This window comes from Carassius auratus, unplaced genomic scaffold (assembly GCF_003368295.1).
Source record: "Carassius auratus strain Wakin unplaced genomic scaffold, ASM336829v1 scaf_tig00020786, whole genome shotgun sequence".
NCBI lineage: Eukaryota > Metazoa > Chordata > Actinopteri > Cypriniformes > Cyprinidae > Carassius > Carassius auratus.
The window spans coordinates 122,146-139,113 of NW_020525057.1; the positions used below are offsets into that span (position 1 = coordinate 122,146).

Genomic DNA, 16,968 nt, shown 5'->3' on the forward strand with positions numbered 1-16,968 from the left:
TTCCTGATGCAAAGGTTTGATGCAGTCGGAGCATCTGAAGCCTGTTGTCTCTGGACCAATGAGAGCTTGTTTGTCCGATCACATATAGATGTTCAGTGACGGGAGACTGGCTGGGGACTGTGGTTTGTGGCTATCGCCTGGCCATTGCTTAAACATTTCTACTGACTTTCAGCATAAAAACTAATGGCTGCTGCACTCGAAATGGAAAACAAAGAAAAATCGCTGCATTTGTTAATACGTCTTTGAATAAGCGTCTGCAATAGCCTGACCGTAGATGTTATATTTAATTTAATTTGAATGAAATGAGGCTGAGAAAGAAATACTGTTTTGGTGTCATGGAGTTTTTGGATATACATAAGCTATTTTAGCTTCACTGAGATACTAAAGTTTTTACAAATATTTAGAGTTTTTGTCTTTATATTTTCAGCTTTCATTTAGATTTTAGTTCAAATTTATTTTTAGCTTTAATTAACAATATTAACTCAGAAATCAAAACACTGGTCTGAAAAACTGGAATGAAACATCAAAAATTGTATTTTACCAAAAAACATATAATTTTTTAATCCCGGACGAGCCCCCAATTACATGTTACGTCCCTCATTTATCAGACCCACCAGGCTAGAGCGAGAGGTGCTTATTTTGTATTTTTTTGTTTGATTAGTCAGAGTAAGCTTAGCCATAGTGACTTGTACACTGAAGATGTTTGTTTCTAAATTTTATGTTTATAGATAGTTTAGTTTGGTTCACTCACTCTCAAATACTTTAAAAGAAAATCAAACATTGTGACAATTATTTTTCTTAGTTTACCACACACTTAAAACATTCTATGTTATGTCTAACAATATTCCTAAACGAACCATAACTGATTAATGAGTGACGTAACATATAATTGGGGGCTCGTCCGGGATAAAAAAAAAAAAAAAACAGCTTTTGATGTTTCATTGCAGAACCATATAAAATGTACAGTAGTGTTGTTTTGTGTTTCAAAAAATGTCTATAAACCTTTTCTTTTATTTATAGTTATTTTATTACTAAATAAAATAACAAAAAATAGAAATGTCACCTTGTAAACCAGCTGAAATAAAATAATTTGAAGTTAAATATTTTATTTCCGTTTTAAAGTTAAGAATATGAACTCTGTGAACTATAGAGATCAAATCACTGATATGAAAAACCTGTAATGAAATATCAAAAACTATATATATATATAAACTATATAAATCTTTATCACCAAAGATCTACCATATAACCAAATTAGGTAATATATAATAAAAATGTAACCCTAAACATCTCAAATGTCCTTTTATGTTTTATTTTAAGTTTTAGTTGACTTAATAACCCTGCTTCAGACTAAGGTTTATTGCATTTCCTGAATGGTGTGATGGAACAATGGAACTATAAGAAGTTCAGCTAATTTCCGACATGTTTCCATAATCAGACATTCCAAACGATCTGAACCTGAATTAATTTCCTGTCGTATTTTGAACAAAGGCTGAAAGAATGAAGAGAATGTGTGTCTGATGTGTTTTAGATTAGAGCACATAGACACAAAGCTCAAACATCTGAAAGCTTGGCTTCATGTGTCTCTCATTCAGGTAACTTCATGTCTACAGATAAAAGGAGTCTGTCCTCTAATGCCAAATTTAAAGGAAATGGTCTGCAAACTTGAGCTAAAGTCATGTAAATGTTTTGATGATGTGCACTGGTTCTCAGTCTGTTACCTTGACTGTTTTCTTCTTGGCACCTTCGTCCTCGTCGGCCTCCTCGTGTTCCCGGACGCCCTGCGTGAGGTTCGTGTAGTTGGCCAGTTTGTTGAGCAGCGAAGACACCATGGGATTGCTGTCCATCTCCTCCTGAAAGGGTAAACGTCATGTGATTGATGAAAAACTGCAAACCAACTTACACAAACGACTCATTTCAAACCTCAACAATGTCTCGAAGACTTAAAATAAACTTAGGCACCAAAATCAAAGGATGAAATAACAGCTCTGTCTGTCTAAAATCATAAAAAATATACAAAAATAAACTTCATGACCCATAAATTACTTTATTTGTGGCCATAAACTTGAAACAGGAATGATGTCAAACCTAGGCTTGAAAACAAAGACAATTTGTTCAGACTTGAATGCAATAATAATCCCACACAATTTATTAAAAACAAATTCGGTCATATTTCACCCTAAAATCCAAAGAATTAAAAAAGGGAATATATTTTGCACAAAGAAAACTATTCCTTTTTTGACTTTTACTATTTATTTATGTATTTACTTATTTTTTTACATTTTGACATTATTTTAGATGTTATTTTACCAAAATCATGGTTATTGTAATAAAAAAAAAACAATATATATATAATGCTTATATTGTACTTAATAAATTAAATAAAATCAAATATAGTATTATTATAGAATCTAATATATATTAAATATAATATTATAAATTATGACAGTCTCTTTTTTGTTATTAATATTTTTGCATTTAGTAAATTTTCCACCAAAATGAACATTACTCTAATGTAAAAATATGTTTTAGTTCTATTATTATTATTATTATTATTATTATTATTATTATTATTATTATTATTACATTTAAATTGCAACATATACATCAAAGTGGTATTTATTTTACTATAAAAAATTATTACTGAATCAGTAATTATTATTTTATTTTGTAAACACTAACAAGTATTTTAACTAGTATGAAAAAGACTTAACCATCAGTTGTATTACTAAAATGACAATTTGTGAATAAATGTGCAAAAATGTGATGAAAAAAAAAGCCAAATGCAAGGAAAATCATTAGTAAAAATCCTGAAATAAACTTAAAAAATTATTAATTCATCTAAATATTTTTTCATGTTAGTGAAAAATATGCATATTGATAGTAAAAATCTGTGATATTGAAATGAAGTTTAAAGACAATACCTCAAAAAGTGCCATGTTTTTCCTATCATATAGAGTTCCCTTATCATCATCGGTGTTATTGATGAAGGGGCGGCTATCCCTTGGGTTTCCATCACCTGTATCAGACAGACAGACAGACGGAGAGAGCAACAGAACATGAGAGCGAGAGAAAAAAGACATGATTACAGCTGACTGCAGGAGATGTGCCACTGAAATGCTGTTTGCTTGTGAAGAGAGAGGTGTTTGTGGTCTGTTATGTGTGCTCTCTGGGGTAAAATAGAAAAGAGCAGACTTCCTATCATCGCCGCTGGTCAGACGTAATGATTTTCCTATAATTAGAGCATGATGGTGATCAATGTCCTCCGGTTCACTGGTCAAACGCTCAGAGATCTGATGGCATATGGCGTCCTGTCACTAAAGCACTTATGAAATCTCAATGTATAGCTGAAAACATGCACTTACTCGTGCATCCACTGATCTGCTTGGGTTTGTGCTTATATATAGATGTTAAATCGCAGTGATTTAAATCAACATCTGGACTGGGCTGCATCACTTTAGGATTTATTTCCAGATTACATTGCTTTAATTGTTTCATCAAACCTATCATTTCAACGCAGCATTTAGAATGATGCGCTGTTCCGAGAATTTCTTAGATTAAACTCTTAAAACGCCACAGTTGCTGAATGAAATATGTCTGAACTGTTTAACTTTTTAAACAGCAAAGAGTAAGTTAAATGGTAAACTAAAAAATACAACTGTGATCATTCAACAGCTTGAAGATGCATTAAAATCTGTGCATGTTGACTAATAATCCTGGCATTGAATATTATGATTATAGTTGGCTAGTTTCTCAGTTCTTTGTCGGAATAAAAGCATTTGCAAAATGCATGAATGTAAATGTATGATTGTGCAATAATACAACAAGATGCTCTCATGTGCATGCTAGTCATTTTTCACACCAACTGAAACAATAGTTTATTTGCAAACTGGTTTGAAACCAGTTCAAACTGTTTGGTGCACACACACATTTATAATTTCCAGGAAAAATAGTAATCAAAATGATGCTGAAGTCGCAGCACTATGAATGCATGACATTTACATGAATGCATTCGACAGACACTTTTATTTAAAGCAGCTTTACATGCATTTAATATTAATATTTAATCAGCAAGTGTTTGATTGGAATTGAAACCCTGGTGTTTTAGCATCATGTTTCTACCGGTTGAGCCCCATCCTCCAGTTCTACATCTCCACCAGAACTACACACACTGGCTAACATCCAACTAAACTGTTACTACTACTGTAACTAGTTTAAGACGATTTAGAAAACATTTAAAAGTATCATTCCCATAATGTTTGCAAAATTCTAAAATAGAACATTGCCTTAATGTTGTTTCTAACATTCACATCACATAACATTTAAAAAAATGGAACGTTTTGAACTTCAGAGAACATTCGGAAATAAGATTTTCATAACATAATGGAATCTCATATGCTTGTGAAATACTGTATATTGATTTGCAATTGTTCAGCTCATGCATTTAAGTAAAAGGTAACAAGTAAATTCCGATTTCATTCACATAAAATAAAAATAAAAATAAATAATTGATCAGTTCTTGTAGTTGTACAGAAACCTTAATTTTGCACCTTTATGACAACATAAACCAGACATGAACTTTTTATTTGAAACTTTGAAGTGTTTATCCATTTGCAACATGAAAGGTTTGGCTTTGGACCATCAGTATTGTATTCTGTTCACATCCACATGTGCATCTATGACTACACACTTGATACAGTAACGCCGAATCTCATGAGACGTGATCCACTTTCATCAAAATGACCTAGATTACAGACATGCTTATATGACTGCAGACGTCACCGTCCTTCATTCAGCTGTTCACACAACACACACCCTTCATCCAGAGAAACACACACCGAGAATAAATGAGTGAGCAAAACAGAAAGCAGAACTGAAATTATCAATAAATGAATGGATATTTGGCTCCTGGTGCTCAAAAATGGCATATGTTTCCTTCTTTCGATGGGGGATTTTCAACTGTAAGTTCTTAATCAGTTTTTTTTTTCTGGTTTTCCATGAAAATAAATAAAAAAATATATAATATAATACAATAAAATAAAAAAATTAAAACATTAAAAACCTTTTTTACATCCTTAAAGTACGATGAAGTTTCAAAATTACACAGATATAAAATGAATTGATTTTTCCCCCTTTTTTAAACCTTAAAAATGTAAGTAAAAGAATAAAATAAATAATTAAGTAAACTACCAAAACCAAAATGTATTAATTAATTTAATTAAATAAATAATATAACTTTTTCAAAATAAATTAAAAATACATTTAAAACATGACTTAAAATTTTATGCATTTTTGCTTCTCTTCTAAAGGATGTGTTGTTGTCTTTTTACTTTGAAAACAAGACAAAAATTATAATAAGGAAAATATGTTTTCCCATATCTGCCGAGGACATGCTGATGAAGATTTGTACGATCAGAGAAGGAAACTGACTTAGAATTGCACATCTAAAACCTTTTATTTAACAATACAAGAGCTGACAAAACATGCAACACCAAGCTGCCATAAACTCTACAACAACTTACAATCAGTCTCAGTTTAAACCGTGGCAGAACCTGACGTCTATGAAGGTACCAGCCAAAATTACCCCCAACGTCACCGAGTTCATCCGATCAGCAGCGTCACACTGCATGTTCTCGGCTTAAGACCATTTCTTTTCCAGACATGACCGAGGCAGCGCTTCAGCCCAGTGTTTACAAACACTTTAATTGTGCACATCATCAAAGTAAAGAGCAAATAAAGCCTCCTTAACTACTGAAACTAAACTGGAACAACAATGATGCATTATCAACTGATCCTAATAAAGTGACCCTTCCTTTGCAAATGATAACATCATCGACAGGCAAAGTAGTTCAGTACCACACAAATATTTATTTACTGCTGATTACTGATTTAATTGATCTACATCAGATGCACCAATTTCACCTGCGGGATGATAAAACAGGTGATAAAAAATCCTGAGGAGATCTGAAACATGCTCTTTACATAAATAAATATATAAATAAAAAAATAAAATAGAGTACAAAACAAAAAGTAAAATATTTAATTAAATAAAAAATAAATTAAGTTAAATAAAATAAAAAAGAATAAAATAGGACATTAAACAATTAAAAAATAAAATAAAATATCACAGTATAAAAAAAATAAAAAAATAAAATAAAATAAATAACAAAATGAGAAATGAAATGGAAATGAAAATGTCAAGATAAAACAAAATCGAAACCTGCACTAACAGCTCATAATAACCCACCAATGCAAATCAACACAGCTCACTGTAAGTCTTCTCAGGACAGTGCTGAAGTGCATCCCTCGAGTTCACCAAACCCTGGATACACACTCAGTGAGACGACAAAAGAGGATTTCAGAACAGAAAAGAACTCCAGCTGAAAATCTTTCTGGACCAGTGGACCTGACATTCACTGATGCAATGAGAAACGCTGATGCACAGGAGCTGGATTCACAAACACACACACAGTTACTCATCACACATTAAGGATGCATGTTAATTATTCCTTTTCCAGGAACATAACATAGTTTGAGTTTGCAATTAACCTAAAAACTTCTTCTCGACGCGCTTTAACAATACATGCACAAAGCAATTGTCACAAGAAAGGTTCAAATGAGTGCAGGCATGTCAGGTACAGCAGCCGTGAAGCTCTATGGTAATATAAATGACCACATACTCTATTTATATCAGCTAAGCTCTCTGTCGTTCTCCTCTGTAAGCGGTCTACAGGAGCTTGTTTTACACCGGCTGACTGTGCAAGTGACGCTGACAGAAAGAGTCACTCCAATCCCGTTATCCCACACGGATGTCCAGCAATTACAAGGCCCAAAGACTGACAAACTAAATAAGTCCAGGTTTAACCTCTACAACTGATAATAGCAATGCAACGTCTATCTGTGGTCACAGTCTTCACAGAGCTACTCAATGCCAAGAAAATATCTCATTTTAAACAATCCTGAATTTCTAGAACAGCTTTTTTTATGTCCACTGAAGTAAAACCAAAGACTAGCTCAACACAACGAGTGACATCCTTCAAAACGTCACTTAAAGTCAGTTTAGAAAAGGTTATTCTGGTTGCAAACATTGAAACACCAATAAATCTTCACCCTGAGATGATCCCAACTGGCAGTTCAAAAAACAAGATCTAGCTCAAAGAAAAAAATCTTCTGTTTACATCCTATATATAAGCCATCACAAACTCCGGGACGCCCCGCTCCACGCCGGACACTTACCCCGCGGGCAGGAGCTCGACCCCGGCTCCATGCTGATGGAGAGAGAGGGTGAGGAGGGTCCCTGGAGAGACACGCTCTACTGTCTGTGCTCTGATGATAAAACGCCAGAGACATCAGTCCCTGAGCACTTGATCCCTGATCTAGAGCACTCACCCAGACACGGGGAGGAGCGAGAGAGAGAGAGAGAGAGAGAGAGTGAGAGAGAGAGAGAGAGAGAGAGAGAGAGGGAGAGAGAGAGAGAGAGAGAGAGAGAGAGAGAGAGAGAGAGTGAGAGAGAGAGAGAGAGAGAGAGAGAGAGAGAGAGGGAGAGAGAGAGGGAGAGAGAGAGAGAGAGAGAGAGAGAGAGAGAGAGAGAGAGGGAGAGAGAGAGAGAGAGAGAAAGAGAGAGAGAGAGAGAGAGGGAGAGAGAGAGAGGGAGAGAGAGGGAGAGAGAGAGGGAGAGAGAGAGAGAGAGAGAGAGAGAGAGAGAGAGAGAGAGAGAGAGAGAGGAAAGTGACTGATGGAAGCGGAGAGAGAGACGGCATGTCATCACACTAAAGCTCCGGTCAGTGTGATTGGACAGGTGTAACTGATACAATAGAGCAAGAAATACAAAATACACTGGGACTGTATCGGTTGGCCAATTGAATTCTACTACTGATTATCATCAAAAAATATAAAAGTGCAATTATATTATCACTTTGCATGAAATAAGACTCAAAGGTGGTTTTATTTAAACAAAAAAAATTGTGTTTGCATTTAGCCTCTGATAACATCAGATTCAGAAACTGAGAAAATACAAGTCTGGACTAACGTTAACGTTAGTTGTGCTTTGATTCATTTTGTCACTTTGCATACTCCCTACAAAAAAGAACAAAATAAATAAAAATAAAAATAATCTCAAATCGATCCGGAGGTGGTAAATTCCTAAGAATGCACGTATTTTTTTAGGTATTTTAATAAGCTAGATACCTAAAATACGTTGTGCATACAGCTAACTCAACTAACGCGACTGTTATAAAGGTGTTTGAAGAGCAAAACACATCCACTTGCACATATTTGACAATCGGAATAACAGATTTATCCTGCTACAGCTAACACACTTTTGTGAAATTTTGAATAAAAAAGAAATAAAAGCAGATCATCAGTCATTCAGCGATATTGTGACTGCGGTGTGACAAGCAATGAATGACGCGTCTCCATCGGAACCATAAAGCGATATCACGATCAATAACGGTCGCCTTGAAATACTTTTAAACTTACGTGTGAAAAGGCTAAGTAAGGCTTACATTTAAATGTGTTTGTGGCGAATGGGGCGGGGCCGAGAGCCGTGGGTCGCATCCCACGGAGGAGATGGAAGGATATAAAACAGGAGTGACAACATTGAAGGACTAGAGAGGACCAGGCCTGGATTTATTTTATGTTTTGAGTTTGTTTGTGCGCGGCAGTCGTCTGTGAGGGGCTGTCGCAATATTTTGTCTTTATTTTATTATTAAAGTCATTTTGATTCTCTGCTGGTTCCCGCCTCCTTCTTCCCACGAAAGAACATTGTTACAGATACTATCTTTCTTGCTGGCAAATTAAATTAATGAAGAAAATGAACAAAAGTATTCATTCGGAATATTTCATATATATTTTAATCTGCATGATGTAATGATATTCGGGAGGTTATATTAGCTGGATCCTAGATTTTTGAGGGAGTTATGACCCCCAGAACCCCCGTGCAAATTACACGTATATATATATAATATTAACAGTAAATAAATTATTAAATAAATGATCATTTATTAATAAAACATTTATTTATTTAGCAATGAAATTCGTTTCAAGACATGTCCATTCTGTCTTTTTTTAAATCAACATTTTTAGTTTTTAAGATTTTCATTATGTCAAATCACATTCTATGTCTTATAAAGTTTATTATTGAATGTTTATAATATTTATAATATATATATATATATATATATATATATATATATATATATATACACACACACATACACACACAAAGTAATAAACATTTAAAAAAATATTAAATTAATATATAAACAAAATTCACAAAATAAAATACCTGGAAATTTCTGTCTGTTATATATTAATATTAGCATTATTATTATTCTTATTATTATTTTTTAAGCATTAAGGCACCTGAGATGTTATGATGTGAATACAGTTGTGTGTGTTATTAATATACTGCAGCACAGCTTCTTCTTCTTATGGATCTCACTTCACATCTCCTTCATTAATCACTGCTCGTCGAGAGGCTCTTCGTCAGCATGTGAACTGGGTAATAATCACTTAACCAGATTAACCAAATCCTGTCCTTTTTAGAAAGTATCGCAGGACCCGAGGAAGGAAGGCCCACGCATGACAAAAAAACTCTTCATTTACAAAAACACAGACCTAAAAACAGATCTGAACCCGAGGGAGGAGGTTGCAAGCAGAGGAAAAGGACACTAAACACCTGTCCAAGTCCAAACAATGACAGAATTATTATTATTTTTTTTTCACAATGCTTGATTAAAATGTCAGACACAGGCTTTCTATATTTCTATATAATTTGATATTTATTCAGTGTGTTTGTCCTGTTGCGGTGCTGTAAGCTGTTAAAGATTCAGGTAAAGGTGTGTGTTACATAACAGAGCATTCTGGGATTGCGGGGGCTGGGGGGGGGTCTCAGACACTCACTTAACACACAAACCCCAGTGTGACTCATGACTTACACACACACAAACAATCACATCAGGATTTAAACCAGCTGATATTAGAATATAGATCATCTGCTGTATATGATCACCAGAAGAATTCAGTCTGTTTGTGTAGAAATCAAATCTGAACTGAATCTGCTGAATCGGTTCTATTTTACATAGTAAGATTGAGAATACTAGTAATATAAATTTTATTTTTTATACATTTACAAATATATTATTACCGTTATTATGACAACAGCAATTACAATTGCAAATATAATTAGTAACAAATAGTAACAATAATAATAATAATAATTTAATATTTAACATTAATATTTTTTCAGTTGCATTTGGCATGAATATATTATAATTTTATATTATTAGATTTATTTTATATTATTGTTAATGTTATTATTATAAATGTATATTTTTAAGAATAATATTGTTTTATTATTATTATTATTATTATTATTATTATTATTGTGTATTTGTTATTTAAAAGGTTATTATTATTATTAATTATAAAACAAACAATTTATATTTTTAAAAATGTATTGTTATTATAAAAAATATTATATCAATTGAAATGACAAATAATAATAATAACAAATTAACAAATACTTCTGGTAATGATTCATATATTTTAATTACTTTTAATATTTAATATTATGACTTTTGTAATAATCAAGATTCTACACACACACACACACACACACACACACACATATAATCTTATATTAATGTTATTATTCATCAGAATATGAGCCCTTTAGGAGGATCAAGACAGATGTGTGTTTGTGATTCTTTGAAAACTTTAACAAAAGAAAATACAGAGGATGTGATTTCTGTCTAGCAGTCGTTCTGTCACAAACTCTCCAGATCACACGCTCACTTCCTCATAGCCTCGGAAACAAAGAGCAGGACACGAGGATGATATTTCATAACGTCAAAACAGAATTCAACCACATACAGTATATGAAACCACACAGATGATACAGCATCCATCTAAGCAAACTACAATCAGCTAAATAAAGACAAGGCCCAAAGTCAAAACCAGTTTATCTGCAAAAACACATAAAATAAGATTATAAGATTATCTTATCTCCATACAGCATGTATTAACAGGAGCGAGGTTTCTCCAGCAGAGGGAGACAGTGAGTTACTGATAATGATGAATGAGCTTTAATTCAGTCTCTCCTACAGTCACCTGAACATAGACTGTGTTCAAAATGCATACTAATACTAATACTACTGATTGCTATATATTTACAGTATATATACACTGTGCACACAGCATGCAGATGTTGTGTCAGTTCATCTTGGTGCAATGACAGCAGTGAATCAGCACAGCGCAGCGGGAATAACAAGCACAGACTAAACCCATGTTTGAGAGGAGATCGTCTACTGGAGGAGAGGACGAAATCACACAACGTAAGATTGACTAAAGTGATTTATTGAGCTGATAACTGCACCACTGACTGTGTAAGATCAGATCACACACACCACAGAACAGGACTGTGTTCATGAACAACCTTTAGACCAGTTTTGACTTTAGATTTTTGATTTCATTTCTTAAGCATCATTAGTTGTGATGATTTGTAAATCCTCTCCATGTAAAGCAGTTTCAGGTACCATTGAATATGACATGTGCTACATAAATAAACCAGCCTTGCCAAGATATTTAATAATGACACACCTAGAACAAGAATGAATCTGTGAAGCAAGATTATTATTATAGTCAAGTTAAAAATAAACCTTAAAAAAAATCCTTCAAATGAAATAAATGTTTTGTGTTATATATATATATATATATATATATATATATATATATATATATATATATATATATATATATATATATATATATATATATATATATACAGTATATATTATTAAAAGTTTATTTCATCTAGTTGCCAAAGTTTAAAATTGTATATTTTTATTTATAGTTATTAATTTTATATTTTCAGTTTTAATTTAAAATTTAGTTAAAATGTTTTTTTTTTTTTTTTTTTTTTTACTTTCAGATTACATTTTTAGGTTAGATTTACTTTTAGATTAGATTTGACTTGTATATTTTTCTAATCATTTTTATTTCTGTTTTCGTTTTCTTTATTTTAGTACTGTACATCATGATAAACTAAACGAAAATAAGAAATGTTGCCTCAGCAAACAGCTGAATGAAAATAAGTATGATTATATATATATATAGGTTTGTTTCAGATCAAATTTAGTTCATCAGTAACTTTCTTTTTGTAGTTTTATGTGGTTTTAGTTAATATATATAATAATATAATAATATAATAATATAATATAATACTATAATAACCCTGATTAAAATAACTAGTAAAACTGAGATTTTTTTCTTTTTTATTAAAACTATACATACAAAATAATAATAAATATGACAAAACACAATTTAATAACTACAACCTTAACTAAAATGGAAAATGGAAAAATAAAAACTACAATAAAAATATTAATAAAAACGGTTCACACACACAAAGACCAGTAAGGAACGAATGCCACAGTTTTAAAGTACCTGAATTATTAAACTACATTAAATTATTTGTTTTGATAAAGTGGTTTGCCACACGATAAGAGAAAATGTGAATGTTTGTCTAAACATGAAGCATGTTGCATGCATGGCTAACACTGACGTACGTCATGTGACCAAAATATGAAGAATGATCCTTGAGCAGAACCAGGCCTGTTAAACACTCAAACCCTTACAGTGCAACGAGACATTCAGTGTATTATTATTAGCTCCGGCGCTACATTTATAAAGCTGCTCTCTGGTTTAAATGCTCATAAACACTACATGTTTAAACCAATGCGTTCCCAGATTCTGGATTGAGCTGAAGCTGAGAGAGTGAGCGAGTAAAAGTGTGTGTCGGAGGATGTGTGTGTCTCAGCAGCAGGGAAACACACACACACTCTTATCAGACGCAGCACATGGAGAACAGATTCAGCCCGACAGGAAACAGGAAACACAGGGTTCTGAACGACCGGTGAGAAACGTGCTCAACAACCCTGGAACAAACTCTCATCTACTGACGATTTCATTTAAAAACCCATGTTTTCACTTTTTGATTGCCAGCACTGAAGAATCAGCTCACACAGAAATACAAAACTCACATTATTTACCCTCATTCATGCAGGGTTATTAAACAAAATAATGTTGAAATAGAACAAATATACAAAAATATTAGATGAAAAACTTAAACATGTTTCAGTTAGATGCCAAAGTAACATTTTTGTTCAGTTTATGTTGAAGCACTAAAATTACGAACTGGGAAAAATAAATAAATAGATTAACCTAAATAGAAGTAAAACAACAAGTGTGTTTGCTTAACAAACTGAAAAAAAAAAAACTGAATTAACTTTGATAGTTTTTCACTTAATATCTTCATAAAATTTTCATCAAATAAAAATAAATAAAAAATCTAAAACTCAAATAAAAATAAATGTACCTAAATAGAAGAGTTATTTTCAGGAAAAAAATATATTAAAATGTGAATGTTTGCTTAAATACCAGAAAAAAATCTGCACTTACTCACATAATTTTTATATATTTTTTCACTTAATATCTTCATTAACTTTGCATCTGAAGTAAACACAAATAAATAAATAAAAATTATGTGAAATATGGCTGAATGCATTCAAGTCGATATGATTTTTTTTCCACAGGTGTTTTTCCTGTATTTTGTTTTATGAGTTGCATTTTGCTGAAGGAAATGTCTGTAAACTTAACAGGCAAAAAATGCCTGGTACCTTTCCTGTTTTTCTGCTGGTTATTATTCTGACAGCGTTTATTTATGAACTTATGTGCCAGAAAACAGGACAAAAATACTTAGTAGGAAGTCATTATTTGCACAAAAAAAAAAAAAAAAAAAGCATTAAAGTATCATAACGATCCATAAGACTCATATTCCAATTCATGATAAAATATCATTTCTAAATGCTTTGGATGAGTCTGAAAATGTTTTTCCATGAATAACCTACGTTTCATATGACTCCAGAAAACACAAAACAAAAATAAAACAAAAAAATCCCCCTTTGTGGCCTACTTGACTATGTGAGTGAATAAATAAAGAGATTCTGGGTGAACTACTGCTTCAAGTGATGTGTGAGGAACAATGTCTGATAATGTCCTATCACAGATGATGAAACGGTTTATCTGATGATAATGAAGCGCAGTGAAGTGGATTGTGTGGCGTCTGGGTTTGTTCTCACGTAATAGACACTGAACACACAACAGCACATTTCTCACATCTGGATGGAGTTACAGAGACAGAGGAGAGACCTGCGGATCATGACGTCATGAGAAGCCCTGCTTCCAAAAGACATCCTGGATAGATAAGTCTATGTGATCTTGCTAATATAAAGAGAGAAACAAACAGCTGAGAACGAACTAATGCGTAAAACCAGGACTTCATCTGATGAACAACACTGTCTTTGTCAAATATACTGTATGTCTGATATTCTGTAACTTTTGCACTGTTTTGCATAGATGTCCGTGATAAGGACTGCTTTGCATTATTTACATGCATGGGAAAAGGACGGATGAATTATGAAATCATATGAAGGCCAATACAAGTCAAGATGAGGAAAAACATAAATTTCTATGTGCCATATGTGGTATTTAATTGTTTGTAATGAACATGTGACACAGCTCGTCCAATCAGAATTAAAAGCCGGAAAAACCCATTTTTCTATTTTTTTTTTTTTTTTGTTAAGAATGTAACATTTTTTACATTAATTATTGCGGAAGATATATTTGCATGGATATTAGTCGTGAGGGTGTCTTTACATTATTTACACATGTACAAATTTATTTATTTAGACTTTCCGAACATCCAGAATTTAGAGTCTGAATAATATTCGTTTTACTGTTTTTAGTCTTTTATTTTGAGCTTAGCTTTTCGTAAACATTGAGCTGTTTTGGCGCAGACAAATGAGAAAAACCTTAATTTTAAATCAATTTATTACGACTTTTTAAAACCTTTTCTGTTTCTTTTCCAGCTAAAATAACTATATTATTAACTACACAGTGTACAAACAGTGTAAAAATGGCATAATCTAATAATTAATTACTTCACCAAATATTTACACTGGGATATTGCGTATTTGTTAGCCATTGTGAAGCGAGATGACAAACAGTTACACTTCCATATTTAATATAATTCTGTCTGACACAGACGATCTCTCCAGAGAGCAAACTCAGTTCGACCGGTCTTTGTCATGGTTTCGTAACCCACCGGTGACACACACATCTGAAGCCTCATCACACACACTTGCATGAGAACTAACCTTTAGAAATGAGTTCATCTGACCATCAACCACTTCACATGCATGCTGAAATTCATTCGTTTCCATGCACGCTTTAAAAATCCTGCGTGTGCATTAAACAACCACTGTCTTCACTCACTTACAGACAAAACCGCATTATAATAATGTGTGCTGTTAAAAGCCAATGCTGCTGACTGTAATGAATAAAGAGGTTTCCAAAGCAGGGTGGAATCATGATTCACCGCTCTGAAATCATCAGAAATTATATTTCAGAGCCACTAACGATGGTTATCATAGCTGTTTATGACGAGGACGTTTTTAATAATCATCTTGCTTTGCATTGTCGAATCAGCAGAAAACTGAAGACAAGAGTGAACCAACCTGTTAATATCAGTTTAATAAACATCTCCCTGTGTATTCTGCGGTATAAACCCAAACTATGATGTTTAATAAAGCTTTACAGGGTTTACAGTTACTCTGTTATTGAGTCTCAGGTTGGCTTTGTCAAGGGTGGAGAGCTGGAATAATTGGATGCAGATGTTGTATGTAATCAGGCAGAAAGACAGGTTTCTTATCTCTAAGACGCCTCTTGTGGTTACGGTCTGAAACCAGCTCCGTGTGGACACCGTGGACACCGTGACCTTCATCTGTAACATCCCAGAAGATACACAGACAGAGAGCAGCTCCAGAGATCACGGCGAATGTGAAGGGTGGGGTCTTAAACTCCCACCGGCGGGAACCAACAGGAAGCAAGCAACAGGACAAATCAATAGCATTGAGTCAAGAAAAACAGCCGTTGCACAACACTGAAAACTGCACGCTTACATAACCCTTAATGTGCATTCAGTGTCTCTACTGAAGCTGTCAGATCTGAGACGTAATTGTTAGCCAGGGCTGCAATTAACAGGAGAAAAGATTCGTGTAATGAGGGACAGTTTCTGAAGATGAAGTCTGTGACCTGTGGTCAGTACAAACTGGAAAGAAATCAATGACTTAAAAAGGACATGTTTTTCTCAAACAGAGGAACCATAATCTCAACCTACATGAAGAGAAATATATTCAAAATCTGTAAAATATTGTGTAAATAACAAGTTTAAGATAATCCATGCCTGTTTTCAGCAGTTTTTCACTACATGAACTTAAGATATGAAAATATTTATTATATAATGTATTATTTCATTAAACTTTTTAAGTATGTTTAACTGCATACATGTGTGTTTTGTTGAAACATTTTAAAAAAATAAGTCAATTGTCACAGCAAACACTTTAGAATCAGACTCGATTTACTGAAACTGATTCACATGAATGAATCTTATTGACTCAAACACAAACTACTTTAGCTACTAAAACATAACATTATTATAAACATATCTATCCTAATGTCCTGAAGAATCAAAAATTAACCCAATGATAAATCCTTCCTGAAAGCCTAAAGGCAAAATACAAAAGTGCATTAAAAGACAGCAATTAAGGGTGGACGATATGACCAAAATCGAATATCACGATACCAATATATATGAAAATATAGCTATTTTATTATTATTTTATTTTATTTTTGTTATTAAAAATGGGAACAAAGCAGCAAATTACAACAGAACAAATGTATAAATTAATTTAGTATTTCACCTGCAGTATGCTTTTAAAAACTATTACAGAAAATGAATTGAAATAACCACTGCATAGTCTTCAGTATATGAATCAAATATGAATCAATTCTTATTAAAGACGCAAAACTGACTTTGCACAATTGCTGTAGTATAATGAAAGTCTT

General features: G+C 32.9%; 1 protein-coding gene across 5 annotated transcripts in view; it reads right to left on the minus strand.

Annotated features, from left to right (window-relative positions):
• Positions 1 to 16,968, minus strand: part of LOC113076603 (solute carrier family 12 member 7-like) — a 53,425-nt gene that overhangs the window by 26,308 nt on the left and 10,149 nt on the right. For all 5 annotated transcript variants that reach the window (XM_026249291.1, XM_026249290.1, XM_026249294.1 and 2 more), the window contains exons 2-3: positions 2,925 to 3,019; positions 1,722 to 1,853 (exon numbers count right to left, since the gene is read on the minus strand). In XM_026249291.1, coding sequence (XP_026105076.1) covers positions 1,722 to 1,853; positions 2,925 to 3,019 — 227 coding nt within the window. The remainder of the gene's footprint in view (positions 1 to 1,721; positions 1,854 to 2,924; positions 3,020 to 16,968) is intronic.